The sequence below is a fragment of the Tyto alba genome, unplaced genomic scaffold, assembly GCF_018691265.1.
Source record: "Tyto alba isolate M040663 unplaced genomic scaffold, T.alba_DEE_v4.0 Super-Scaffold_7, whole genome shotgun sequence".
Taxonomy (NCBI): Eukaryota; Metazoa; Chordata; class Aves; order Strigiformes; family Tytonidae; genus Tyto; species Tyto alba.
Window position 1 is genome coordinate 18,425,450 of NW_024881328.1, and position 27,567 is coordinate 18,453,016.

The 27,567-nt window shown below is 62.7% G+C and overlaps 2 protein-coding genes across 3 annotated transcripts in view; both read right to left on the bottom strand.

Annotated features, from left to right (window-relative positions):
* Positions 1–4,839: 4,839 nt before the first annotated feature.
* IHH (Indian hedgehog signaling molecule) lies at positions 4,840–16,600 on the bottom strand. The gene is made up of 3 exons (XM_042784082.1): positions 16,298–16,600; positions 10,291–10,552; positions 4,840–7,078 (listed from the first exon to the last, which is right to left on the bottom strand). Exons 1-3 carry the CDS (start codon positions 16,598–16,600, stop codon positions 6,417–6,419), a joined length of 1,227 nt encoding a protein of 408 aa, XP_042640016.1. The 3' UTR covers positions 4,840–6,416.
* A 5,450-nt stretch (positions 16,601–22,050) lies between these two features.
* The window catches only part of NHEJ1 (non-homologous end joining factor 1), a 44,923-nt gene continuing 39,406 nt past the window's right edge, over positions 22,051–27,567 (bottom strand). For both annotated transcript variants that reach the window (XM_032984974.1, XM_032984981.2), the window contains exons 6-8: positions 22,971–23,088; positions 22,618–22,721; positions 22,051–22,326 (exon numbers count right to left, since the gene is read on the bottom strand). In XM_032984974.1, the coding sequence (XP_032840865.1) occupies positions 22,246–22,326; positions 22,618–22,721; positions 22,971–23,088 (303 nt within the window). In that variant the 3' untranslated portion in view covers positions 22,051–22,245. The remainder of the gene's footprint in view (positions 22,327–22,617; positions 22,722–22,970; positions 23,089–27,567) is intronic.

Below are 27,567 nucleotides of genomic sequence, written 5' to 3' on the forward strand. Positions count from 1 at the left end.
ATGCTCTCTGTACATCAATCACACTGCTCCCTGGCTCCCTATTAGCGGGAGCAGCGGCTGGTTAATCAGGCTGAGGGCTTCGGCTCGTTAAGCTGACACCTCCATTGCGAGAGTGAGACATGGGGGCACGCAAGGTGCCACTTATTTATTTTCTTCTTTCCCAGGGAATATATTAAACAAATTAAATTCCTGGAGTGTTGGGTCAGCACAGCAGGCTCTGCGCCTGCCCCAGCTCCACCTAGCTCAGCCGTGGGGAGGGAACGGTGCTCCCCAGCCTGCAGCAAGCCCCCAGCACTGCTGCAGGGCCCCAGCCCACCCCCCCCCCGACACACACCCTGTGCAATGAGACACGACTCCCCTATTCCCCCTATTTGCCTCCCTGGGCTGTGCAGCGACTGCGGCCGCTCAGCAGTGCTGAGCGTGGTTAGGAGAGCAGGAGACCTCGTGGGAAACTCAGTCCATGGATTCCTACGGAAAGTCCCCTGGGAACCTGTCTGCTGTCCCTGTATGGGCTTCCTTGGCCCCACAGGGAGGGGAGCTGTGGAACAGCCTCGGGTGATTTTGGGGCAGCTTGTAATGCTTCCTACTCCAGGGAGAGCCAACGGCTGGTTTCAGCTGCAGCACCAAGCCTTTTTCTTTTCACACTGGTATTGGGGACGTCTGGGCTAGTGTCAGGTTGGCACTGCAAAGTCCCTCTGCAAGCAGGGCTGCTAGGAGGGAGTGTGCTTATTCTCTGTAAAAAACTAAGTCTCCATCACAGGACTCCAGTATCTGGGGATTTAGAAGAAAACTCTGTGCATCCCAAGAACAGCTTTTGCACCACAAGCATTAACATCACTGTCATTGGCCTCAAATTGCAGAGTGCCATGAGAACAAGGGTCGTTGCTGAAGCATTGCCCTGCACTGGACCCTTTGCCTGCTTCAGCATCAGTCACCCCTTCAGAACCAAATGCTGTCCCTGCTCAAACCCCCTGAGGGTTGGGATGTTGTTTCCTCGATGCCAGGCTGCTCTGTTCTACCCCAGCACCAGCTGTATTTCAGCCCAGGTCTGGTTAGGCAACAGGCATGGAAGGAAAACTTGATGCAAACTAGTCACTAGTTCCTGGACTTGTTTATTTATTGATCATTTGCAACTCTTTCTTTCATCAGCAGCTTTTTCCTCTCCCTTCTTTCAGCAAAGTCAGTGTCAGGCTGTCTTGCTCCGCCATCCCACCCCACCCCATCCCATCTTGTCATCCTCATCCCTTCACAGAACTCGGTCTCTTCCACTTATCCTCAGTCCTTCAGGCGCCTCTTCATTGCAGGAACGGACCCACCTTTTGCTGGTGGAAGGGTGACTCCCTGGAGGTTAGTGAAGAATTAGAAATAATTTAATTTACCTCCCTGTTCGGGCGCTTTGATGAGCTGAAAGGCCCCTTGTCAAGCAGCGAATCCATCTTCCTCCAGCCTTACATCAAATTTCATTCACTAATTAGAAACTCCTGCCCCAGAGCGTGCTGCCCCCACCCCGGCCACCCCTTCTCCCCACCAGCACCATTATGAAAATAAATCGTTCCATTAGCCGCATTGTTGTGGCTGTGGGGCCCAGCACCGGGGAGTTATTAGAGCAGGAAGGAGGGCATTGGATTAAGACGAATGATTTATTAAAGAAAAGGACCCTGATTAGATTCTTACTCATCCCCTGCACATGGGCGCATACTCACACACCTCCTGTCCCGACACCCGGGGCACCCCAGAGCCACCCGTGGAAGGTCAGTGCCAGACGGCTGCAGGGTTTCCCCTGGGGCCATATCCTGCTGGCTGCTCCCATGGCACTGGGACCCCCCCATCTCATACTGGGACAGTACGAGGTAACGGCTTATGCCTGCTGCCAGAGCCCCCCACATGGTCCCCAGCCGCCCCTGCCTGCCCCTCCCTTGTACGGAGGGTGGGGGGACCACCAGCATCACCCCCAGCTCTGCCTGCCCCTGTAGTGGGTGCTGGGTGGGTCCTGCTGGGGATAGAAAGTATCCAGACTGGAAAGAGTAATTTGGGGGACTGGATGGAGATACTGAGAGCCAGGAGGTGTCCAAGCCCCACCAGTGAGGTGGCGGGCGTGTGTCTGTCCAGGGGATAAAGGTGTGTGTAGAGGGTGGATATGTGTGTCTGTCTGTCCGTGTCTGTGGTGTGACTCCCGGAGGCTGCTGCCTGCTAAAGCACCTCCATCCCTGCCCAGGGAGAACTGCCAAGTGCAGGCAGAGGGGCCTTGGGGAGTGGGCAGGCAGCCCCTGTAATGGAGGGGGGGCCCCCAATGCTGTCCCCACACGGGTGCCACGGTTGAAAGAGGGGCAGGAGGTGGGGGGCTCGGGGCATAGGGGGAGGTGGTAGAGGCATCTGGGGCACGGGATGGGCTCCGCAGCCCGCACCATGCACCCTCCTGGGGCTCCTGTGGGTGTGGGGCCAGGGTACTGGGACCCCCCCCTCTACCAGTGCTGCAGAGAGCAGGGTCCTGCCATGCCCCCAGAGCATCAGCACTCCGAAAAGCCATTAAGCTAAATTAAGCTCAGGCAAATGAGAGTGGGAGGCTGGTATGGGCTGCTTCTGCGGACACCGGCTGGCAGTGTGCGGGGCTGAGCCAGGCTGGGCAGCCTCTCCCGGGCTTTTTTGGGGGGAGGGAGCTATGAGTTGGTCTGCCTTCACCGGGAGGAGGATCCTTGCAAACTGCTGTACCCATGCCCCCAGGCTCAGATATTTTGGGGTGTCACATATCCATGCCCCATCACCGTCACAGCCCAGGCCATGGTGACCTGGTTGGACCCAGAGCTCCTGGACGATGGGAACAAACCACCTCCTTGCCTCCCCCCCCACCATGGGGAAAGTTTGGTCTTGGGGTCCCACAGGATCCCCACCCCGCTCTCGCCTCCTGCCCGCGTCGCTCAAAGGTGCAGCTCCCCACAAACAGGAGATGCTTTCAGGGTGCCCTACTCCCACTCCCCAAGCCCTGACGCCCCCCCCCGAGCCCCCCCCTTGCCGGGACCCCAGCACCCAGCGTGCCGGGACCGGGTCTGGCTGGCGCTGCCACGGCAGAAGGCTGCGGGGTGAGGGACAGACGGGAGAGGCGGGGACGGGGACAACGTCCCCCCTTGTTAACAGCGCTGGACCCTGTAGCCTTTTCAAGGCTCTGAATAGGGGGTGGTACCTCTCCTCCTCTGAATTTGGGGCCAGGGGGTTGTTGGCGATGGTTTAACACACTCAGACAGGGCTGGAGGGATGGGGGGGGACACTCTACCCCAGATGGGAGCATGTGGGGGGTTTCTCCAGCCGCCACATGCCCTTCCTCTCATTCCCACCCACCATTCACATGGTAATGAGGACAAATTGATGGAGAGACATCTATTGTGGTACCCTCCAGCCCGGCCCTTCTGCCGGCCACCCACCAGCATCTCCATCCATCACCACCCAGCCGGGACCCTGGTGAGACCCCCCGGCCCGGGACGGGCCCCTGGGAGGTGGGGCAGCTTCAGGTGCCCACAAGCAGGTGGCTCTGGCTCTCCTGGGGTTGAGTGACAAGAGAAGGGGGACATCCAGGGAAGAAAAAGACCCCTATAAGTTCTGTCTGTCAGCTGGATATCATTTTGTCCTCACCATCCTTGTCATGAGGCTTTATGAAGCCAGGGGGAGTCAATGGGGCTTCAGAAAAACTCTGGAATCTTATTTATGGGTGTCCTCCCTTCCTCTCACTGCCCTGGGGCCAGCCCTGCTTCTTTGCTTCCACCCCAAAGCAGCCCCACCAATCCCCCGCAGCAGCATCTTAATGGGACAAAGAGCTGTTCCCCCATACTCACTGATAGCCTAAAAACCTGCGCCTGGAGATGGGCTGCCCACAGTGCCACAGGGCACCCCGAAGGGCACACTCCTCATGCATCCCCTGCCTCCGGCTCCCCCTGCCATGCCTGCGCCAGCAGCCTGATTGAAATTTCACTCCATAAAGCGCCTCTCGAAAGCCTGACCCCATGCCCCCCCCAAGGGACCAATTTGTCCTTCTCTGTAATAAGAACCTAATTAAATTAGCTCAGCCGCCTCGCAGAGCCCTTAAATTAGCCACAGTGATGAGGGCCCTCGCTGACAGCCTGCTGCCGAATTGCTCCGCACTCGCCGTGTTGTGGGGTCCAGGGAAAACCCTGGGGGGACCCTCTTCCCAGCCCCCTCGGGGAGATCAGTGCAAGAGATGGGGCAGGGGGTTCACAGAGGGGTACGTGGGGTGGGACAGATAGGAGGAGGCTGTGTGGGGTGCTGGCTGGTGGTCTTGCCTTCTGCTGGCATGGGATGGGGTGGAGGGGGTACAGGGCTGGCGAGGGGCGAGGGGATGGAGTCAGCAGTGACTACTGCTTGTGACATTGGAAACTCAGTGTACAGGGTAGGAGATCCATCTTCTCCAGGAGCACTGGGGTAGTGGGTGCTGTGGCGATGGAGATGGTGAGGAAGGGTGTCCCAGCATGGCCAGGCACGGGGGTGATGAGCCCAGACTGGGATGGGAAGGTGTCCCCGGCAGTCCCATGGTGGCTCTTCCTCCTACAATCCTGCCCCGCTTGCCCTAGTTTCCAGGTGGCCCCAGTGACATCTTGGTCCCATGTAGGCTGGCTGGGTCACTCCCACAGCCTCTGTCTGCCCACCTCCCCTGGGTACGGGGGAGTTGGGAGGGAGAGCTCGCCCTTGCTGGTGGGGGGCACTGGGGTAGCCAAATCTTGCTCCTATAGAAGTGCAAGATGGCCTCTAACCCTGGCTTCCCTGTTTGTGATGGGCAGGAAGCATCCCTGGTCCCTGCCTGCCCTCCCCACACCAGAGCCTGGAGCACCCACCTGGGAGACGATGGATTTATTGGGCCGTGTCCCCGACCAGGAAAGGTACATCCAGTGAAGAGACAAAAATACACCTGCCGTCGGCCGCGCTCGCGCTTTCTCACGTCACCCCAGACAACAATCACCATAAAAACTGTGCTTTAAAATAATCTTTAAATAATTTCTGCATTTTGTTTTTAAAAAAAAAATCACCCCTCCCAACTGAACATCTTTCCCCCCTGCCCACTCCCGTCTCACCCTGCACGCGCCCACAATGCCTCCCATCTATGGCACATATAAAGAGCAGATAAATAAATAAAGACGCGTGATGCTGCAGGGGGGACACGGGTCATAGCCCAAACCCTCCCACCCCCTCACCTCCACTAACATGGAGCCAGGGGAGGCTGAGACTCTAGCTAGGATTTGGGGGGCGGGGCGGGGCGGGGGGGGGTGGGTGGGAATTGTGGCTGCAGCTCTGATGTGACTCCCCACAGATCCTGGGAGTGGGTCAGCAGCAACGGGTTACTCTGAGGGGTGCTCAGGGGGGCGTTGGGGAGGTCAGGCCAGTCTGGAGCTTGGGGATTTTTTTTTTTAGCTTTGGGGTGAGAAAGGCATGGCTTTGGGCTGAGCCAGGCCAGGGCAGGAAGGCAAGGAAGGGAGTGTTTTGTCCCCAGCCGCTTTCCTTCCCTCTGCTCCAGCAGGCTGGGGCTGCAGCCCCAGGTCTCCCCGCCCCTGCTCCCACCAGTGCCTGCCCATGCCTGGCAGGGACTCACACCTTCCTGCCCACCTGCCTGCCTCCAGAGCCCCCTCTTGCCAGCCAGAGCCCCCCATGCTGTCACAGCCTCCCCACGGGCCGGGTGGCTCCAGTGCTGGCTTGGGGCAGAGCTCAGGGTCCCACTCCCCAGCCTCTTGCTCCAGCAGCACTCACGTCACCAAGTCAGGGGTCTCATCCCAGAGCCGTGCCAGCCCCTCCACCCCTGCCTGTGCTTGGGCACCCCAGGCATACAGGGGCTGGTTTTGGGTGTCCCCCTGCACCCACAGTCAAGGCTAAGGGCAAGGCACAGTCCCAGTACCTCGGTCACCTTCTTCCCAGCTGCCGTGTCCCAGGGGTGGGAATGGCATCGCCCACCCTCTCACCTGGGCTGCACAACAAAGGGTGCTGGGGCCCCTCTCCCAAAGCCTCCCCACTGGGTGCAGGCAGGCTGCGAGCCCCGTGGGAGCTCTCTCCACTTCCCGCTCCCCCTCATCTATCAGACCTCCGCCGTTAGCTAATTCTGCACACGCACACACACATCATACGCACACACACAAATAGCAGCATGTGGATCCAGCCAGGGGCACCCCCATGTCCAGGGGGGAGCAACCCTTCATCCCTCCCTCCCTGCCCCCAGGAACAATGGGGGTGAGGAGGGGGCGGTGGGCATGGAGGAGGCACACTAGGGAGCCCTGGTGCCCCCCAACCAGGAGGTGGCTGTGCCCCAAGCAGGCAGGGCTGGAGGCAGCTCCCCATGGGCACCCAGCTTTGGGAGGGGATGCTGGTCCCCAGTGAGCTGCCCCGCAGCCACCACCTCCGCCAGCAGTGCCGGCTGGGGCGCACCCTCAGCTCTCCACCTGGGGTACCCCCAGCGGGTGGAAGCTGTCGGGGGGCAGGAGCAGCCTGCCCAGGCGGTAGAGCAGCCCCGAGTACCAGTGCACACCATCCCCCTGCTCCCCTGGCCACCCCACCAGGCTGTGGTAGAGCCGGAGTGGCCAGAAGGCCAGCTGTGCCAGATGTTGCTCCTGCACCAGGGCGAAGCACGAGGCCACCACGTCGTCCACCACCAGCGTCCCGTGGCGTGTCAGTGGGGCGTAGGCTCCCACGTCCCTCCGGTCCCGCACCCGCACCACCTCGGCAGGCTGCAAGCCTCCTCCCTCTGCCGCCACCAGCACGAAATGTCCGGGGCGCACACGGCTGGCAAAGGTGGGGCGGAAGTGGGGGGCAGGCGCCGAGGCGTTCTCGGACACGAAAAGCAAGTGGGTGGGTGTCAGGGCCAAGCGCCGGGGTGGCTCCTGCGTCTCGATGACGTGGAAGGAGGTGAGGGCGCGGGGCTCCTTGTCCAGGAAAGCCAAGAAGTCGCTGTAGATGGGCTTGCCCGCCCCGTCCATCGCCAGCACCCGCTGGCCCGGGCGCAGGGCCCACAGGGGTGTCCGGGCACCGTCCTCCAGCGTCGCCAGCGCCTGCCCAGGAAAGCAGCCCCCCGTCTTCGCAGCGGCCGAGTGCTCTGTGTGGGGAGAGAGAGGACAGGAATGTTACCCGTCTGCCAGACACTCAGCATCACCCTTCCACGACACACAGAGACCCTTCCAGTCTGCCCAGCTTTGCTCACCCAGGGATAACCCTGCCCTGGCATCACTAACGTGCACATGTCCGCTGCATACCCCCAGCCACCAATCTAGTCTCCTGTGTGCCTGCTCCCCCAGCCACCATGTCATTGGGGGTGGCATGTGGGGGCTCAAGCCACCCATGGCAGCACCTGCTCCCCACCGTGGTGCCAGGGTGCTGGAGCTGCTCTGCAGGGTCACGTCCTGAAACTTGCCTGGCAGGGGGAGTGGGGCACAGCCACAGTCCCAAATGTGCAAGGCAGTGCCAGGGGTCACCCAAAGCCTGAAAGAGGGGTTGGGGCAGAGCCCTGAACCGGCTGCAAGCTGAGGAACAGAGTGCCTGGTCACACTCTGCATGCCCACAGCATCCCCATTCCCTGCAGTGCTGGGTCTGGGTACCGCTGGGGGGGATGCTACAAGGAATGGCGCAGGGTGCTGTGCCTTCCCCCAGCACCCCTCCACCCCACACTGCAGCCCTGGTCCCTTCTCCTGCCTGCTCGCCCCTGCACCGCTGACGCCAGCCAACCCCCTCTCTGAGCTGCAGGGAGAGGTCACAGCCTGTGGCCATCGTCAGGCAAAAGCCACCAGCCTCCTGGGCAGGGCTTCACTAGTGGTTGTGGCAGGATAAAGTACCCAAACTCTCTGGGGCTTGTCGCCTGGGATGGTGGCATGGCAGTCCTACCCCTCCCCGGGTGAAAAGAAGCAGCAAGTCACCAAGTGTCACCAGGGGCCCATTTTGGCACTTAGCAGGGGAACAGTGCTGGCTTCCCAGAGAATGGTGCTCAGCTCCCACAGCAGTCCTGGTCCCCCAAGCCCCAGCACCCCCCATCTTAATGTCTATATGATGCCTTCCCACCATCAGCCAGGGGCATCCCATCTAGGGTCCTGCTCCTGGCCCTGCACGGTCCCAGCCTCGAGCTCCCAGCCCCACTCAGGGCCCTCTCCCAGCTCCCTCCTCTAATCCCTGAGTGGCCCCACCCAGATGGCACTGCCCCCCCATCACTCCCCAGCTTTGGGCAGAGCCAAATCCCAGCCCCCAGGCCCATGAAGAGAGGCATTAATCTCTGGGACAGAATCCTTTTATTGCTCAGATGAGGTGCAGTGTCCGCCCTGTGCCTGCCCCGGTGGCCAGGTCCCAAATCCTGCACCCCGCATCCCCGGGCAGGTGGCAGAGCCATGGGGAAGGGCTGGCAGGAGGGTGAGAGCGGCACCTGGCAGGAGCAAGGGGCACAGGCGCTGGGTATGGAGGGGTGTGGGGGCACAGGGGGGCACCCGAGGAGACGCAATACATACAACAGGCCACGCGGCCATCCATACAAAAATAAAAGCCATTTACTAAGCGGCAGGGGCAGCCCGGCTGCCCTCTGTACACAGCTCTGGGGGGTGGTCAGGATATGCACCCCACATCTTCCACCACGCACCCTTGGGCTCCCTGTGGCCTCAGGGATAAATATAGGGGACCCAGAGCCCGCAGGAGCCACTGTGGAGTGAGGGGGCTGTGGCCAGCCTCCAGAAGCCCTCTGGAGCCTCAGGGACTTGGTCTGCTGCCTGGGTCATGGCGTCCCTCTTCAGCTGGTCCAGGGGAGCAACCCAGGATTCAAGAGCCTCCGTCCTTCTCCAGGGGCACAGCCCCACTCCTCTGGCCAGCCCCAAGGCTCTGGGGTCACGGTCTTTGCTTCGGAGCCTGGCCCCACTCCTCCGACTAGCCCCACAGGGTGCCCGGGGCACGGGAGCCCTGGTTCTTCTCCCATGCTTTGTCCCTCTTCTTCGGGGGCGCATCGCTCCCTTTCTGCGGCACGGTCGCCCCACCTCCATCGCCGGCTGGCGTTGCGCCCGTCCTGGCATCGGCACGGGGGAGTGGGTCAGCGTGGGGGCGCAGGCTGGCGTCTGGGGGTGTCAGGTCGCTGGCCGCGGGCTAGGGCGGTAGGACAGGCAGAGTGGGGTGGGAGCCAAGCCCGGGGACAGCAGGCGCGGGGTGGAACCAACGTCCCAGCCCCGGCATCACCGTGTCACAGTGCACGGCACACGGGTGCGTGGGCACGTGTGTGGGCATGTGTGTGTGGCCACAGCCCTCTTCCTGTGCGTGTGCAAGTGCTCCGTGGGCAGGCGCTGTTCTCCAGCACGGCAGCCGTGTGCCTTGCACGGTGCCGGGGGCGGTGCGTGTATTTCCACGCAAGCCCCCACACAGGCAGAGCCCTTCCCAGCCTGTCGCGACATCGGCACGCAGGCATCAGTGCAGCAGCACGGACCTCTCCTGGCGTGTGGCCGCGGGGTGAGTGTGGCCCTGCGTGGCCGGTGCCGTGCGTGGGCCACTGCTGCCCTCTGCCGCACACAGACAGCGCGGCCGCTCCGGCGGGAGCTGCAACATCCCAGGCACGGCAGCTTCTCCCGGGGCTGGCTGGGGGGGGGCCTTGCCCCCCACGCAATCTCGTCCCGGCCACGGGCAGGGCCTGAGAGCATCGGTGTCGTCGTGGTCGTGTGTCCCGCACCCCCCCCCCCCACGCCTCACTGCACTGCACGGCGGGGGGCAAAACACCACCAGCGATGGTAGCACCCCTCGCTCTAGGCGAGCTGCCTCTGCCCCAGCACCCCCCAGCTCCGCTCCCCCCCGCAGAAGAAGCTGCGTGATAGAGAGCTGACCCGAGGGCGCCCTGCCCCATCCCTGCCTGGGTGTCCCTGACCCTAGACAGTCAGGGCTGGACGGATGCTGCTGTGACTGCGGGAGCTCGAGAGCAGCCGGCGGTGAAGGAGGGCAGGGCTGAACGGAGCTGAGTGCGAGCAGCTGGGCATGAAGGGACTGGAAGGGCAGTGGCAGGGGAGACAGATGCAATGGGCAGACTGGGGGGACAGGCTGGGGGAGAAGGGGACCTGGGGTGGGAAAAGGAGGGGGATAGAGAGGGTAGGTCGTGATGAAGGTCCGTGGGAGCTGGGGACGGCACTGCTGGCCACAGGTGTGTGACTCACTCCCCACCCAGCTGCCCAGATGGGGAAATCAGGCTGCAAGAGCCAGTACTCCCCTGGAAGCACCCCACCCAGCCAGCCAGGCTCCCCAGGCATGCTGCAACAGGGGGGCTGGCCCCCAGCCCTGCTCACTGCCCCCTCCCAGCCTTACCTGACTTGACGGAGCAGTGGATGTGTGCCTTGGACTCGTAGTAGACCCAGTCGAAGCCAGCCTCCACGGCCAGGCGAGCCAGCATGCCGTACTTGTTGCGGTCCCGGTCCGAGGTCGTGATGTCCACAGCTCGGCCCTCATAATGCAGCGACTCCTCTGAGTGGTGCCCGTCTTCATCCCAGCCCTCCGTCACCCGCAGCTTCACCCCCGGCCACTGATTCATGACAGAGATGGCCAGGGAGTTCAAGCGGTCCTTGCAGCGCTGCAGGGCAGAGGGGCAGAGTCAATCAAAGCTTTGTGGAGGAGGGCAGTTAGCTATCTGGTTGGCAGGTTGTATCCCACCACGCTTCCACAAAGCCTCTCTGGGACCTCAGACCCTTTGGGGGCTGGTCCAGCAGAGGAAGATCTGAGAACATGAAGTGCCTTGTCCATCCTGTGCCCTCCAGACTCCTGATACCCCACTCTTTGACATAACATCTCCCAGGGGTGCGCACCTGAACAGAGTACCCATCTCCACCTCCATGTTTCCCCCAATTCCTGGCTCACTGGGGAGCCTGTTGGGCAGCACAGCCAGAGCTGGGGTGAAACACCCTCTCTGATCACAGGACACCTCCCCTGTGCTATCACTGCCCCAGGGGCTCCCAGTTGACAGGGGGGAGGATGTGGGAGCTGAGACCCTGCTGTCTTCTGACTGGGAGGATCACCCAGCGTCTCCAGCACAGTCCCCAGGCACAAATGAAACAATCTGACAAGTCCTCAGCACAGCTCTGCTTGGTATGGCTCCTCAAATCCTGAGGCACAAGGACACAGCACTTGGCAGCCTCATAGATTCATCCGGCATCTGCTCACATGGGAAATGCCAAACCTGTCCAAGAACTCTGTTGTTCTGAAGCAGAAAGGACATGGTGTGAAGGCCCCTCCACCTCTCCCTGCTACAGGGGCTGAAAAGCCAGGGCTGTGGAACAGCAGCAGATCGCAAAAGCCCCAGACCTGGTGGCCACAGAGGTCACACGAGCAAGGAAACTGCCCTGCTTCATCCGCCCCCCACCACAGTCCTCCCCAGCAAGCAGGGGGATACCAGCCCCGAATGCCTGTGCTGCAGCCCCCCCAGCCCTGCCCCGTGCTGCCCGTGTCCCCCAGACACAACTCAGGGAGGGACCAAACCCCCGTGCGCTTGGCTTGCAAAAGTACAGCCCACACTTCTGGTCCCTTCCCCCGCTGCAAAAGGGATGGAGAACTAGAAAAGGTGTAGGAAAATCAATATGGGAGCTTCTACACAAAACCAGGTGAAAGGACTAGGACTGTACAGCCTAGAAAGGGGATGCTGGGGGTGTTGCAGAGAGCACTATAAAATCAGGGTGAAGGACGAAGCATTCACGGTCATGTATGAGGCCAGTCCTGGGAAGTATTAAATGAATCTACTGGGCAAAAGCCTAAAAACCAGCCACTATGGGGGATGTTTTTGCATGATGCCTAGCTTAGCGCTGGAACTCCCCACCACAGGGTGTCATGGGTCATGAGACACGGTCACGGTAGAGCAGGAGTCAGGGCTATAAAACCCAATGCTGGCTACAGCCCCGGGCTCAGAAATGCCCCAGCACTGCTTCTGCAGGGAGCTGCCCCCTCAAAAATGTGGGCCCTCACCCTACCCCCAAGCACCTGCTCCCATCCTGGGGAGGTGGGTGCTGCTGCTCTCGGGGAAACCCGCTTGTGCTTGGCAGGGTCCAGGCCCTGGGAAGGGCAGTGCCAGGCAGGCCTTTGCCCCGCATGGGGTGGGGGAGCACCTCTGCCCTCGTCCCACAGCTCCCTGGGTGTGGGGAGATAAGCCAGCGAGGTGTTGGACAAACAGTTGCCAGGTGAGGGGAGGAGGAGGAGGGAGGAGAGCGACTTTTGTCCCCGTCCAACACCACCGTGGTGCCACTTGGCACGTGGCAAAAGCAACTCCCAAGGTCCCCGACCCTACAGGGACCCTGTGGAGAAGGGCAGTAAGGGGGTTCAGGGCTAGAGTCAGGCAGGGTGTCCCCAATGCCTGCCCTGCATCGCCCAGCCATCACTTCAGGTGTTCCCTTACTGCTCCCACGCCAGCACCCCGCCCTGGGCACCCCTCCTGCCCTCACTGCCAGCGCCCTGGCCCCTGGGCTACGAGACGGGTGGCCCTGCCTGTGCCTTTGGTGGCCAGCAGGTGTCAGAGCACAGGTAGGGAGTGGCAGGGAGCCAGTACCGACGGGCAGGCATCAGGTACCGAAGGGCAGGGAGAAGGGAGCGATGGGCAGGGAGCAGGTACCAATGGACAGAGCCGGGCAGGGAGGATCTGGGAGGGAGTAGGTGCTAACGGGTGAGGAGCAGGCATGGATGGGCAGGGAACAGGCAACTGTGAGGAAGGAGAAGGCAGGGATGAGCAATGATAAGCAGGGAGCAGGCAGTGGTAGGCAAGGGCAAGTAGGTGGGGATGGGCAGGGAGCAGGCCCAGGTGGCAGGGAGAAAACAACGGGCAGGGATGGCCAGGGATGGGCAAGGGACAAGCAGCAATGGGCAGCGAGCAGGCATGGGCAGCAGGGAGCAGGCACAGATGGGCAGTGAGCAGGTAGGGGTGGGCACTGCCTGTCCAGGGGCTTTGCTGCCTGCACAGACAGGTAGGCAGGGAGCAAGAAACCGGTGGGCACGGGCTGTCCACAGGCTCTGTGCTTGGTGGGGCCTGCAGGGAGAGCTCACCTCCTCCCCACGCACAGCCCAGAGGGGCTACAGCACCCTCAGGGACCAGGGTGACCATGCCTGTCTGTGTGGCTTGGTCCCCATCCTGCCTGGGGGGGGAACATAAGGCCTCACAAGGTCACAGCAAAGATGTGGAAATGCCACCACAGCCCATGGGCCCTGCAGGGCCCAGGCTGGAGTGGGATGTCCAAGCTCAGCCATGTGGCACTGGGCCCTGGGCACAGCCCACCAGCCCCAGCACTGTTCTGGTGTCCAGCTAGGAGGCTGAAACCCATGCAATTGTCACCGAGTAGGGTTTGGGGGGAAGACACGTGGTGACAGTGTGTGAGGTCTCGAGGGCACGGCTTGTCCCTATAGTGGCGCAGGTGACCGGGCACCCCCAGGTCACATGCAGGATGGGGCCACGTGCCACCACACTGAGCTGGGTGGCTCTGTGCTGTCCCACGCACATCACAGTGGAGACCCTGGGAATGTTGGGCTGAGCTGAGCAGAGATGTTGTCCCTGATGACCGACACTGGCATTTCCCTTCTCGTGTCCAGACTGGGGACAGGACCACGTCCTGTGGGGGAAGTCAAACCCCTTTAGGGAAGGCAGCAGGTTTGGAAGGAAGGGCAGAGCTCCAAGATGGGGCACAGCTAGCGGGGACTCCAGGGCCATCTCAGTGGAGGAATGCAGGACACTCAGGTGTGACCACAGTCTCTGCAGATGGGTTGTAGATGGAGTGTGCTTGGCCACAGCTACCCCCATGTCCAGAGCCTGGCCAGGAGAAGAGGGGTCCCATTAGCATCTCCTCCCCAGGTGAGGTTTCTCCCAAAGGAAGACAAGAGTCCTATCCCAAGGTTTCCATGAGAAATTCCTCACCACTTCAAGGGTGGTGTCCGTGCCGGTTGGGCCAACTGTGGCTGCAAGGGGGTGATGGCTGGGGTAGGGAGAGGCTTGGGGTTGGGACTCCAGGGGGGCAGGGGGCCCAGGACATTCCTGGGCCAGGCTGCCAGCAAGAGGTGAGGCGGGCTCTGCCTCCAGCCTTATCTCAGCACCTCCGAGTGGGACCAGCGAGAGCAAACACACTGGAATTCTTGAGGAAGATGAAACGATAAAGGAAAGGCGGGCAGAGAGCAGCACTACCCACCCCCCCAAGCAGGCAGCATCTTCCGGCTGCCTGGGACACCCAGACCCTTGGACTTGGGGAAAGAAAACAGGTTTGAAGTGAGTCAACAGCAGTAAAAGCCAGCACACTGGGGGAAGGGACAAGGAGTTGGGTCAATGGCCTTTCCCAACCCATAGCAACATAGGGCATGGTGCCAGAGCCAGAGCTCCCACGTCTAGGGGCATCTCCCACAGCCAGGGGCCACAGGACAAGCCCAGATGGCTGTGAGAAGGCAGCAAGCTACCAGAAGTCATGCCACCTCCATAGCAATGAGGACAATTTCCTGTAGAGCTGCCCAAGACAGAATGGTACACATCTGTGCACGGATGTGTGGTGGCCAGGGACTCTGTCGGGGTAAGAGTCCTCATTTGGGCACCTCAAGAAGACCAGGGAGCTTACAGGTATCCTGCCAACAAGGCAGCAGGACAGTGGGAAGTGTGGGGCTGGCAGGCGGGACACAGAGCCCTCCCTCTCCCAAAGGTGTCGAGGGGCACAGGCTGGGTTAGGGCAGGTGGTGGGAGCCCTCTCAAGAGCACATGCAGCCAGAACCCTGTCTCCAACTCAAGCAGTACGATGTCACCCACTTTCCCAATGCATGGACCAGCGGAGCTCACCACTTTCTCAAGTATCCCTGAAGCTGTTCCCCAGGTGATGCAGGCTCCAGCCCAGCCCCAGGGCTCCAGTCACCAGCAACCACAACTTGTGTAACTCCTCAAGCTTGGTGCTGCCTCACAGGGGGTCTTGGTTCCTTCGCTGCAGTCCCCATCCTGAGAACCACCATGGACCATGGTCCCTGCCCTCAGAGACCTGCCTCCCGGACACGCGGGGTTGCAGAGCTGTCAAAGCAGCACCCAAGCAGCTTCTCCTCCAGCTGCTACCACTACCTCAGTCAGAAACCATGGCCAGAGCCCCACTCAGTGCCTACCGTCACGGCCACCCACGCTCACCCCCACCTGCCAGCCCCAGACTGGGACGTGCAGCGGTCAGTGGGGCAGCCCCGGCTCCCCCCCGCTTCCCCCAGGAGTTCACTCGGGCTGTAACCCAGTGCTGAGGCTGGTGGCCAGGTTTCTTAGCAAGGCCGTGCGGCTCCTTATCTGCATTCCTGAAACCCTCAGGCATTCTCCTGGCAATATTAAAACACAGAGTAACCTTCGTCCAGCATCACACTCCCCTCCCTCCGCTGCCGTTCTCTGTCCCCCCCACCCCTCCTTCCCAGGGCACTTATAAGCTGACTGCAACAGGGCATTTGCAATAACAGGTCATCCCCGACCCTGAGCGCAGCAAGCTGAGGGCAGCCCCCATCGGGCACCTTTCACCATCCCACCCGGGACACATGGGAAGAGGGGCCACTGAGGCACAGCACAGGGTTTGGGTGACAGAGTGGGGACAGGTCAGCAAGGGCGCTCCTGGAGCCCAGTTTGCGGCTCTGCCTGCCCCTCTCCCTGCCAGCACACCCGGCTCCACTCTGCCCCTCGGCTCCGAGGCTGCCTGCTCTGCCAGCCCGTGGGCAGAGCAGAAAGGCAAGGGCAGGATGGGTGCAGCGGGGCAGGGTGCTGCCCGAAGGGGGAACAGCGCGGCACCGTAATGCCGGCTCGGGGGTGGTTTGGCAGGGTGCTGCTGGAGCGGGGGCACTGTGGCGTGGCTGGGGGGGGGCACCAGGGCAGGCTGCTGCCAGGTTGGAGGGTAGGGTGCTGCCAGCTCAGGGGACAACGGGACATGGGTTGGGGGACAGCAGGGCAGGGTGCTGCCAGCTCGGAAGGCACAAGGGCACACCTCAGGGTGCCGCAGGCTCCGGGGGGCAGCGGGACAGGGTGCTGCCAACTCGTGGGACAGGGTGCTGCCGGCTCTCGCAGCAGGGTGCTGCTGTACCAAGGCGCAGCGTGCTGCCAGCTCCGGCTCCGACGCGCCCAGCCCAGCCGAAGGGGCTTTGCAGCGCCCGGCGAAGGGAGATGCCCGCGCTGCACAGCCGGCAGCCCGGGCCGGGCACCGGGATGCCCGGGGCAGGACGGGGAAACCGCAGCGACGGGTCCCCCCGCTGCTGCCCCGCTGCTGCCCCAGGAGAGCGGGGCGCAGGGCGCTCCCGGGCAGCCCCGGTGCCCGCAGGTGCCCGGCACGGGGGTAGAAGCGGGGCGGCGGCAGGGCCGTACCTGGGTCATGAGCCGGTCGGCTCCGGTGTTCTCCTCGTCCTTGAAGATGATGTCGGGGTTGTAGTTGGGCGTGAGCTCCTTGAAGCGCTCCGAGTTACGCGCGATCTTGCCCTCGTAGCGGCCGCTGGCCCCCAGCGTCTTCTCGGGGACGTTGGGGCTGAACTGCTTGTAGGCGAGCGGGATGAGCTTGCGGGGCGGGCGGCGGCGGCTGCCCACCACCCTGCCCGGCCCGCAGCCGCGCACGGCCGGCGCCAGCAGCAGCGCGCACCCGCTCAGCAGCAGCAGCAGCCGCGCCGGCTTCATGGCGCGCCCGGCGGCCCCGGGGCGGCCCGGGGGACCGGCGGCTCCGGGGGCCGCGCTAGGCTCGGCCGCCGCTCCCGCCGCCCGCCCCGGGGCTCCCCATGCGGCGCGCAGCCGGCGGGCAGGTGCCGGTGCCGATGCCGGTGCCGGTGCCGGTGCCGGTGCCGGTGCCGGTGCCGGTGCCGGTGCCGGTGCCGGGTGCCCGGTGCGGGTGCGCTCCGGCTGCCCGGTGCGGCGGGCTGGCGTCGGCCCGCTCTGAGCTGCCGTGGCCCGGCGGCGGCAATAAATAGCGAAGGGCCGTTTGTTTTGGCAGGCGAGCGGCTGCTTGCGGGGCGCGGGGCTCGGCGCTGCCGGAGCCCCCCGCGGTTTGCGCCCCGGCGGTCAGCGCGGCGGGGCTGGAGCCGAAGCCGGAGCCGCCGCTGCCTCCGCTCCCCGGGCAGGAGTGAGAGGGGAAATTGAAGAGATCCGGGACCGGGAACCGCCAGGACCGCACCCTGCCCGTGTCCCAGCCTCCCAGCGCCCTCCCTCTCTCGCCTCCTCCCCGCGGAACCTGCCCCGGGCCGCCCGCAGCCTCCTCCCCCCCGGCCGAGCCCCGCGGCCCGCAGCCCACCCCGCCGGGGGTGCCCTCCGACACCTGCCCCCCGGGGCAGCCCCGCCGCCGCCCCGAGGCGCGCCCGGCCCGCCGCACACCCTACACCCCACCCCACCCCCCCCCCCCACCACGCACCCCGGGGTGTCCCGCGGGGGCTCCCCCGCGGCGGCGTGGGCGCAGGGTGGCACCCCCGGGGCTCCGGCCCCCGCTGCGCCGCCTGCTCGCCAGGGGCCCGGGCCTGCGGGCGGGGATCAAACAGAGCAGGGAGGCAGCTGGTTGAAATTTAACCACAATATTCTCGCTCCCCATTGTTTCCAGGGAGGCCCGATATTTCCACAACAGGATTATGGCATCTGATTAACTCGCTGAGACAACAATGAGGGGCTGGGATGGGCTTCCCCTTCTAGCTGCCAAAAGGGGAAAGTAAATATAACACCCTGATTTCAGGAGAGAGGGTTTGCAGGGCCCCCCCGGTTCTCCCCCAGCTGTGTGCTGGGGAGGGGTCCAGCACAGCTCTGCTTGCACCCCCTCTGGCTCCCTAGGACCTTCCCAGGTGAGGCAGTGCCTTGGGATGTCCCCACTCACACCGCTGTCTCAGGGATGTCCGCTCGCCAGCGCTTCGGTGGGCACAGGTCACGGGTCACTCCCAGGGATACAGAGAGGCCAAGCTGCAATAGTCTGTCCAGAAGTCCAGCTCTGGCTGCAGGGCTGTGCTGGCCTCACCAGGACCAAGCAAACTGGGCAAGAGGGATTCAGGCTGGGGAGTCAGGAGCACCCACAGGCTTGGGATGCTGCTATCCAGTGGACCCAGTGGACCATTTCCTTTGCAGGAGCTGCAGGCAAAGTGCAGCTGTCCAAAGGCATCTCCATCACGTTTTTGTACTCAGTAGCCACACTGCGTCAGGTTTTCTTGCTGGTACCTAAAACCAGTGCCCAGAGCCTCGGTGAAGTCCTGCCACTGTGCAGGACAGTGAGGCTGTCCCACTGCTCCTGCACATGATGGAGCAAGAGGGTCTGGGCAGCAGCCGTAGGACACCCCACTCCCACATGTCTTCAGCTGATCCTTCTAGTGGAGCATCCTAAGGGCATCAGAAGAGACCAGAGGGGACGTGTCACAGCACCACTCCCCACCCCTGTCCCTGGCTTCCTGGGGGTGCAGAAGGGGCACAGCTTTCAGTGCATCACTGGCACAGGAAAATCAGAGCCTGGGATAGATCCACAGAGTCCTCCAGCCTGGTTCATACTTTCACCAAAGGAACAAGCCCAGCTTCCCACTTTGCTCATCACCGCCACAAGGGAGTGGGGAACAGAATCATCTGGCACGGCACTGGGTCTGGGGGGTGCAGCACATCCCCAGGGAGAAGTGCCCTGTGGCTGCTGATGACCCAAACCCAGACCTCTACATAACCTCTGCAGCCTGACAGCATGCAGTGTGCATGTCACATGTGTCTGTCCCCCTCCCAGCAGCTCCAGGATAACAGCAAGCAGCCTAGCCCTGCCCTCGCTGGTACAACACTCACGTCCCATGGAGGCCCAGGGCTGCAGACAGAGAGCTGGGTTTGTCTGTGACGGCAGCTCCAACCCATGCAGGGGCCCTGGCATCCTGCCTCGGCTCTGGCCACAGTGAGCAGTGACAGTGTCCTGTCACTGGGTTCAGAGTCCATCACCTCTCCATGCAGCATTCCCAATGCCAGCCAGTGTCTCTGCCAGGCAAAGCCCGTCGGCACACGGAGGCCAAGTGGGACAGGAGCCCCAGACAGGATAGGGCAGGCAGGGCTGGGTGTGCGGGGACGGGGCTGGAGCCTGCGATAGGGTCTGTTTAACCAGGGGGTGAGGGGGAATTTTTTTCTTGGGGCAGGGGGGCATTTCTGCTCCGGGAGCTGGTGGGAAGGGACACTTGCTGCCACAGCATTAGGTCACAAGGAGGAATTACCTTCCAGTGGAGGTGGGGGAGATGCAGCATCCATCCCTGTATCACACAGCATCTCCTCCAGTGCTCGGACGCTCTCAGGCATCGCCGGGACACCCAGCCACCACACACTGCTCCTGCCAGTGTCCCGCCCGTGCCCAAGTCCCTCCTTCCCCTGCACCCCAGCCTTCCCCACCACCGCATCCCTCTATCCCCGCCCCGAGCGGGGGGGCAGCACCCCGCAGGCACCTCGCTGGGCTCCCAAGGCTGCCCGGGACAGAGGGCAGGGGGCTGGCACAGGGCCCCGCGGGGTTGCCCGGAGCCGGGCGCTGCGCAGGGCGAGCGGGCGAGCGGGCGGCGGAGCCGGGCGATGCAATCTAGGTGGTGCTATTTCTCTATTTTTGCACTGGACGGGTTTGGGATTTTCCTCTCCCTATACGCTGCCTTGGTCGTCTTCTTCTCCTCTCTCTCTCGCTCTCTTTTTTTTTTTTTTTTTCTTTTCCTTTTCTAAAAATACTTGACAGCGATTGAAAGGTCCCTTTAATCGAGGCCACAGAGCCCTTATTAAGGGCACGGGTCGGGGTGCTGGGCCGTGCCCGGCATAACGGCTTCATTAAACCCTGCGAAAACTAATATTTATGGAATCAAATTTATGGAGGCCGAGGCCGAACTTGTGGCCTTTAATGTGTGTCGGGAGCTCAAATCCAGCCGGCTCCAGGGAGGAGGGGGTGGGGACAGAGAAGGAGACCCCAGTGGGACAGGATGGGACAATGATTGGTGGCACTCCCCAGAGCCGGCGGCAACCTGGCCAGGGAGGCACTGGTGGCCCCACGCTGGAGTCTTGGGGGCCGGGGTCCCTGTGGTGTCCTGGGGGGACATAGGCAGAGCTCTTTTCCCTGCTCTTCACTCTCCTGTTTTTATTTGCCCCCCATCCGTGCTCCTGCAGCCCCCCCTTCCCTTGCCTTGGGAGCAGGGTGAGTGGAGCAGGACCTGTCCCTACAGCAGGTCTTTACCCCCAGCCCATGTCTGCTGGGGTGCTCACCCGTCCCTTGGGCACAGAGCCACAGGGATCCCCAGAAGGACTTACTCTGCAGCAGGACAGGGCTGAAGAGTAGCAGGACACCCCTGCAGCATCCCTGGGACTGGCTCCCCTGGGTTGAGCACCCCAGGGAGAAGCAGAGACACAGCCTGGGTGCAGCTGAAATCTGGGATGACGCAGGGGTGCAGGTGCTGGTTTGCACCACCCAAAGCCCTGTGGAGTCCACCAGCCACTGGCACAGCGTGATGTCAATGTGCCCGCTCCACGTGATGTCCCTTCAGCCCCGAAAGGGACAGATGAGCCAGATGCCCTTGCTGGGTGATAAACCCTCCTCCTGGAGATCCCAGCACACACAGGGAAGCAGCAGGAAGCCTGGGCCCAGCAGGGAGCTGGGGGACCTGGTTTGGAACAGGGTAGCTTCCAGACCAGGAGATGGACCCCACAGGGGTGGAGCAGGGGTTACACCGGAGGACAGCCTGGTGACAGAAGACGCAGGAAAAGGAGAGCTGCTAAACTCCTGCTGCCACAGTCCTACTCCCTCGCCAGCTGGTAGCAGGACCCTCCCTGGGGGCAAGTGCCCTGTCAGGCAGACCCAAAGCTGCCAGGGTAAGATGCTGGCAGATGAGAGTAGTCAGGATATGTAGCTACAGCTGTCAGCGCAAGCTCCCCATCCCATGGCTTCCCCTTCTCACCACCCACCCTGCCCTGCATGCTGCTCCCTCAGAGAGGAAATATAAAAAGCCACTGCCTGCTTTCGCCCTGGGACTGGCTAGCCGTGGCCCAGCAAAGGCCCTTTCATTCCCCTTCCACAGACACAGGGGCTGCTCCGGATATTTTTGTTTCCCCCTTGCTGCCCAGGAGAGCAGTCAGCACGACCACGACCGGGGAGCAGAGCAGCCGGGGCACAGGTCCCTGCCCCAGGGGAGCAGCACCATGGGCTGCACCCTGCCAGTGGTAGTGCTGCCTGGCTCTCTGCCTGCTGTTTTAGGACCCTGCTTGGGCACAGGAGTGGGGGTTCCAGCCCCAAAGGAAGCATGTGGACACAATGACTGGAAGAGGAGAGCAGTGGTTAGTGAATGATGGATGGATGGATGGATGGATGGATGAATGGATGGATGGATGGATGGATGGATGGATGGATGGATGGATGGATGGATGGATGGATGGATGGATGGATGGAGTGTGGAGGGGCAGAGGTGGTGCTTTGTGTCCATGGAGCACCTGTAACCAGCTCCAGGGCTGATACCAGGCCTGGGAGCTTTCAGTCTATCAGTGGCTTGGTTGTCCTCTGCTCCTTGGAGGCCAGAGTGGGGAATAACCCCATACCACCTGCTCACTAACCCTGGGGGAGCTGCCTGCAAATGGAAGGTGCCCCTCATCCCAGCCAGGCTGCGTTTGCCAACCTGCTGCTGCAAGGGCCTCACCTGGCTCCAGGTACCAACTCATGGTGGGTCCCCAGCGTGGGACAAAGCAGAACGAGGGCTCCAGCCCCCCCAGCATGCCGTACCCCCAGATCTGAGCGTCCCATCATGCACACCCCACCCTATATACAGCTGCTCAAGGTGAGGCACAGCATGGGCTGGGAGCTGCTGTCCTGCCCCGCAGCAGTGAGCTGCTGTCACCTCTTCACCGTCCAGAGCTGCTGCAAGCCCCTGGGTCAGCAGGACTGGTCTGAGGGGGATCCAACAGCACTGGGGGCTGCACCCCTGCCTGGGCCCAGGGGGGACAGAGCAGAAGGAGAGGGACTCTCGCCCAGACACAGTCCTTTACTGCAAACCCACATGAGAGCAGCCAAACCCCACAGCCCTGCCAGAGCCCCACACCCACTCCACAGCATCCCTCCCACTCCACCCAGCGCTGACTCCACCACTAGGCAGCCTGGGCAAGCTCTGCACTAGGGAAGAGATAGAAAAGAGGTTCCTGAGACATTGTTGAAGAAAGGACATGCCCCATCTCCCTGGTTGGACACACCTCGGGAGGGGATCATGAGCTGGGCAGGGTCCACCAGTAGATGCAGGAGAGCAGGCAGAGGACACATGGGTGCTCTGCACTGCCTCTCTTGGATGCTTGGGGGAGCAGAGACCCTCAGGGTGAGTGGCAGAGACCTTTCAGCTGAAGAGCCCCTTTGCCTTCTTCGGTTTGACCTTGGCCACAGGCAGACGAGGCTTCTGAGCTGGGGAGGAAGCCGGCTGGAAGCAAAGGGGAGGCAGTGTCAGTCCCCCCCGGGGGGTCATGCAGGATGAGTGCGCGTGTGCAAGCAGTGACACTCCTGTCATGCCTGTGGGGGAGTGCAGATCACACACTCATGTGCAACCACACGCTCCCCAGCCAGGATGCATGGGGTAGGATGGGCTAGAGACCAAGCTGAAATCCTCCAACGCGTCCTGGAGGGGCACAGGGGTGGGATGTGAGGAGGGAAGGGAGGTGTGGGCTCCATCCTGCCATTGATATGGAGAGGCTGTTTCTATAGCTGCACTCACCGTGGTTCCCTCACTGGAAGATGCTGTTTCATCCTCCTGGGATGGAGGTGGTGGCTGGGGGTGCTCTGTGGTTTCTGCAGTGGGTGATGGGTCCTCGGTGTCCTCTGGTGCCAGCAGAAAGAGAGGCAATTTGGGATTGAGATGAGGGAGCGTGAGGTATTGCCCGAACCCACACCAGGAGTGGAACCTGGGTGGGGGACCTCAGCCCATGGGGGGGAGAGCAAAGGGGGAGACTGTTGCACGGGACGAGCTGCACCCAGGGCCCCACTCCCCTTCCCTTGAGATGGGGTCTCAGCCACAGTGGGGCCGGGTGTTTCATGAACTCCCCATCCCACAGCCACGGAGCTCCTCACCCGAGTGCTGCCGTTTCTGAGCCTGCTTGGCCTCCTGCTGCGTCACTGCAGTGTAGAGCTGCTGCAGAGTGGAGGCGAACGTCTGCCCTTCTCCCAAACTGCAGATCTGGGGCAGGCTCTGAGGGAGAGAGCAGAGACACCATCACCCGGCCAGAAAATCACCTGCCAGGAGCCAGTCCCTGCCAGGATGCCCTGCCACGGTGCTGCAGTGGGGCAGAGAAGGGCTTGTGCATCCCTCTGCCCATTGGGCTCCATCTGCTTCACTCCAGGGACTGCGGCGCGGCTTGTGGGGGCAGCCAGCTCTGGCACTGGGCAGGACGTGGCTGCTCCCCAGCCGTGCACACACACACACACACACGTGTGTGGGCACACAACCGCACACCTGCTCCGGCCAGTGGGCTGCCTTCCCATTCAGAGGCTGGCTGCGGGGGCTTGAGAGTCATTCATGAAATGACCGGAGATAAGATCGCACGGGAAGGGCTGCGGCTTCCCCGGCTGGAGCAGCGCGGGGGCCACAGTTTGCCGATGAGCACAGCGAGCCTTGGGCAGGGGCAGGACCTCGGCACGAGGTGGGGACAGGGGGGTCCTGGCCTGCCACGATTGCCTCCAGCGATGCCTATGCAGGCAGCACAAGCCATCCCCAGTGGCCCCGTGGCAAGGGAGGGCGATGCGGCAGCGAGACGAAGGATGCCCAGGTTTGCTCCCAGGCTGCCAGAGCAGCTCCCGCCTCCCTGCACACATTTTTTCTCCATCCAGGCATAAGGATGGAGAAAAGCAGGGAAGCGCCTCCTCCTCCTGCCCGCACCCCCTGCCAGGGCTGCGGGATGCCTCCCTGACTCTCTGGGCCATGCCGATGTGCACGGGGGACCTTGGCTCTCACAGCAGGGAGGCTGGCAGGCTGGGCAAGCCCCACACTCCACTGGGAACCTAACGCAGCACACAGCCAACAAACAAACACGTGCAGAGATGGGGAAACGTGTGTGTGTGTGCGTGTCCTGGAGGGGGGTGGCTGTACGGGGGCGTGTAGGGCACGCTATGGGTGTACACGTGCAGGTGAGTGTGAGTATGCGTGCGTGCACGGGGGCTGTGTGTGCAGCCGTGTGTAGATGAGCATGGCTCTGGGTGCCTGCGTGGCTGGTTGTGTGGCTCTGTGTGTGTGCGTGTGTGTGTGTGTCAAAGGTCTGCGCACTAATCTCTGCTCCGCTCCACACCAGACAGCAGGAGAACAAAGTGTAACAGATAAGGCCAGCTCCTCTCTAGGCCAGGGGAGCAGGGAGGGGATGGGGACGCTCAGACCCACTCAAGGCCAGAGTCCAAAGCCTGGCCCCAGCTTTCCAGTGGCAGAAAGTGCAGGCTGAGCCCCCCTTGCTGCTCCCCGCCAGATAGGGCGGGAGGGCAGGGCTGATGCTGGGATGAGTTGGCTGGTGCCCAGAAAGGCACCTTCACCGCGGATGTCATCCTTCCTGCTAGAGCCACAGGCATGAAAAGTTCCTTAGTTGTAGGATACACATAGTACTGGCACCTGCTTTTTGGCCAGCCTCTGTGCAGGACCTCCTGTGTCCCTGCCCACAGCCACAGGACGGAGCAATGCTTTGGTCCCAGCACTCTGCCTGCATCCCCAGGATTGCTTGCTACTGGCAAAACACACCTCTCGATGCCTTCTTGCCTGGCCTCTGAGCCATGAGCTGTGCTGGCCCATCACAAGGTCCCAGGGAGGAGGAGGAGGGATGATGAGCACCTCGGACACCCTGGGGATGCTCTTGCCCTGAGTGTCTCACCCCACGGGGGGCCAGGGTTGCACCCAGGGTTGCAAAAGCATCATCTGAGGCCGGGAAGGCGACTGCACTTCAAAGGCAGGAGAGGGACTGGCAATGGGTGGCCGACACAGCCTAGATCAAAGGCACAAGCTGGAGTCATAATTCAGAGAAAAGCAAACAGCAGCTCCCAGGAAAGCCAGGAACAGTGGTGGAGTGAGCAAAGTGTACCAGATAGCACTGCGTGGGTCAATGCCCCAGCAGGGCGGGAGAGTCCCCTGCAGAGCCACCCGGCCCTGGGTGTCACTACCCTGCTGCCCACCCCCTCTCCCTGCCACCAAGGGGTCCCCAGGAAGTGCCAGGGCGATGGGGCAGGCTGTGCACCCAGGCGCAGGGTGCTGCCCACCCCTCTCTGCTCCAACCCAGCCACGACGCGGGCTGCAGGGCAGGATGGCACCTGGGACATGCCCCAAGCCCCGGGGCTGCTCAGGCTGCTCCTCTTCCCAGCATCCAAGCAAGGATCCGGGCAGGGCAGCTGCTCTCTTGGTGCTCAGCCCCAGCTGCCCAGAGCCAGCGCAGCGTCCCCGTGGTGTCCGTGGGGACGGGGCAATGCTGTGGGCTGCCCACCGTGCTTGCAACCACCCGGTGTCCCCAAGACCGGCACAAATGCACCCGCCGGGGTGACACCCTGGGGGAGGTGCTGGCAGATGGGTGCCCAATGCCACCAGCCCCCCCCCCCGGAAGGGATGGGGCACACAGTGTGGCACAGGCATCTATCCGCAGGTGCAGGGCACCCACTGCCCATGCCTCCAGGAAGGGCCCAGATCTGGCAAACCTGGGGTGGAATTTGAGAGCCACCTCCTGCCACTGCCCTTCCCGGCTGCTCAAGCCCGTGGGCTCAGAGCCATTGGGCTGCCAGAGCTGGCCCACGCTGGGATGGGAGGGCCGCACTTCACGGCGGGTTTATAGCCAGAGCTGGGAGTGTTTCCCTGCAGAGCCGTGACTCAGCAGGGAGCAGAGCGTGCTGTGCCAGCCGCCGGCCACCTGATGGCCCCGGAGGCTGAGAGGGACAAGGAGGTGTCCCCAGAAGGGGCTGGGTGGGGGACAAGCCCTGGGTACCGGTGCCTTTTCCCCCTCTCCTTGCCTAACTACCCCAGCACATCCGCAAGCTGAGCCCCGCTGCAGCCAACTCGCTGTCCCCACTGCGACGTCAGCCCTGGCCTCCAGTGACTTGTTTTTCTTTGATTATCCATCTCGGGGATAAACACGACGCCCGAGGTCTGGGGAGAGGCAGGAGCAGAGAGCTGACACCCGGGGGAGTGCCGGCCGGGTCGCCCCCCGCGGCTCGCTGGGCACTGGGGAGCGATGCCCGGGGAGCTGGCACGGCTTGCCCCCTATGTTATGGCTACCTGGCCACAAGGCCAGGCGGGATGCCCCGGTATCAGGAGTGACTCAAGGCTGCGTCAGCAGCACAGGAGGCTCCGCAGCACACCCTGAACTGCGATTAGCCCAGCCGGGGGGGGAGCGGGGGGGTGCGCTGCCTGGAGAAGAGGGGCAGCTGCCTGACCTCCCACCAGGAGCAAGCCGTGCTGGCTGGCAGCCCTGCAGCAGTGGGGGCAGCTCACGGGGAGCCGTACTGCAGCCTTGCTCGGTGTCCCCCCATCCCGGGGCTATGGGGGTGTACCCCAGCACGGCGGGAGTGGCAGGGCCAGCGGCGGACAGGGCACAGCATCCATCTCCCAGGCATCCCGCCTTCACCCACCCCTGCCCAGACTCCCTTCTCAAGAGGCCATAAGAGACAGCGATTTGGATGTCCTCCTGATAGCGTGAGCAGGAGGGGCACGTCACCCAGCCCGGCACGGTGCCACCAATGCAGAAGCATCACCTTTCCCTGGCCTGGGCCCAGGGCGGGTTGCAGGCAGGCTGGACCATGCTGGGCCCCCACACCGGTGCCAAGCACCAGAGTCTAAATCGGTCGCGCTCAAAGCTGGGGACTGACCCTTTCATTATCACACCAGACGTTCGAAGCGGTTACCAACATTCTTCACTACAAACCCCACATTCCTATTTTTTAATATATTTTTAACTGGAAAACAGAGCGAACGGGGCCTGTTTGGAAATTACAGCCTGGCTGCTGTGGCTTGTATGTCAGATCTGCCCACATTCCCGTGGCCAGCCTCAGCACATGCTCCACAGGGGCACACTTAATAATTCCTGCCAGGGCTGGGAGCCAAGGGGTGTGGGCCGGGGCGGGCGGGGGGGGTTGGGGAGGGCATGGCTTCCCCGGGCTCCCCCCGTCAGCGGGCTCTGCAGAAGCAGCGTGGTGGAGCGGCAGCCCGGGAACGGCGCACCGGCTCTCTGGCGATGGGCACGCCCGCCCTTGCGCTGGCGTGGGCGAAGCCTGGAGATGCTGTGGCAGCCCGTGGTGGGCACGGGAAGAGCTCCGTGGCCGGGGTGTTCCCGTGCCTCATGGCCAGGCTGCCCTTGGCTCTCTCTCCTGCCACGAGCTTTGTTCACGCTCCTGGGGACAGGGCTGGCGTGGGTCGCTGGTTGTGCACTGGGCATCTCTGCCCATGGTTGTGCCAGTATCAGTCAGGCTGGGGAGGGATCCACCCTGGGACCCAGGTAGATGAGCACCGATCTGTGCTAGCTGCTCACCCAGCCTCTGCCAACAAGGGATCCCGTCAGGATCTGCCTGTGGGATGATAGAGATGGAGAGGGTTGCACTGCTCCCTTCCAGCTGGGATCAAGGGCAAGAAACAGGGCAGCTCATCCCCCCTGGGGGATGGAGCAGGATGCATCAGCCTGGCCTCCTGTCCCAGCTCCCTAGTGGGGCAGTGACC

Bases quoted from the DNA above. Each gene is read 5' to 3' on its own strand.
- IHH (XM_042784082.1), bottom strand. From the start codon at position 16,600: ATGAAGCCGGCGCGGCTGCTGCTGCTGCTGAGCGGGTGCGCGCTGCTG. The intron at 10,553-16,297 runs GTACGGCCCTGC...TCTGCCCTGCAG, and splicing joins CCGACCGGCTCATGACCCAG to CGCTGCAAGGACCGCTTGAA. The intron at 7,079-10,290 runs GTAAGGCTGGGA...CTCCCCACACAG, and splicing joins CCACTGCTCCGTCAAGTCAG to AGCACTCGGCCGCTGCGAAG.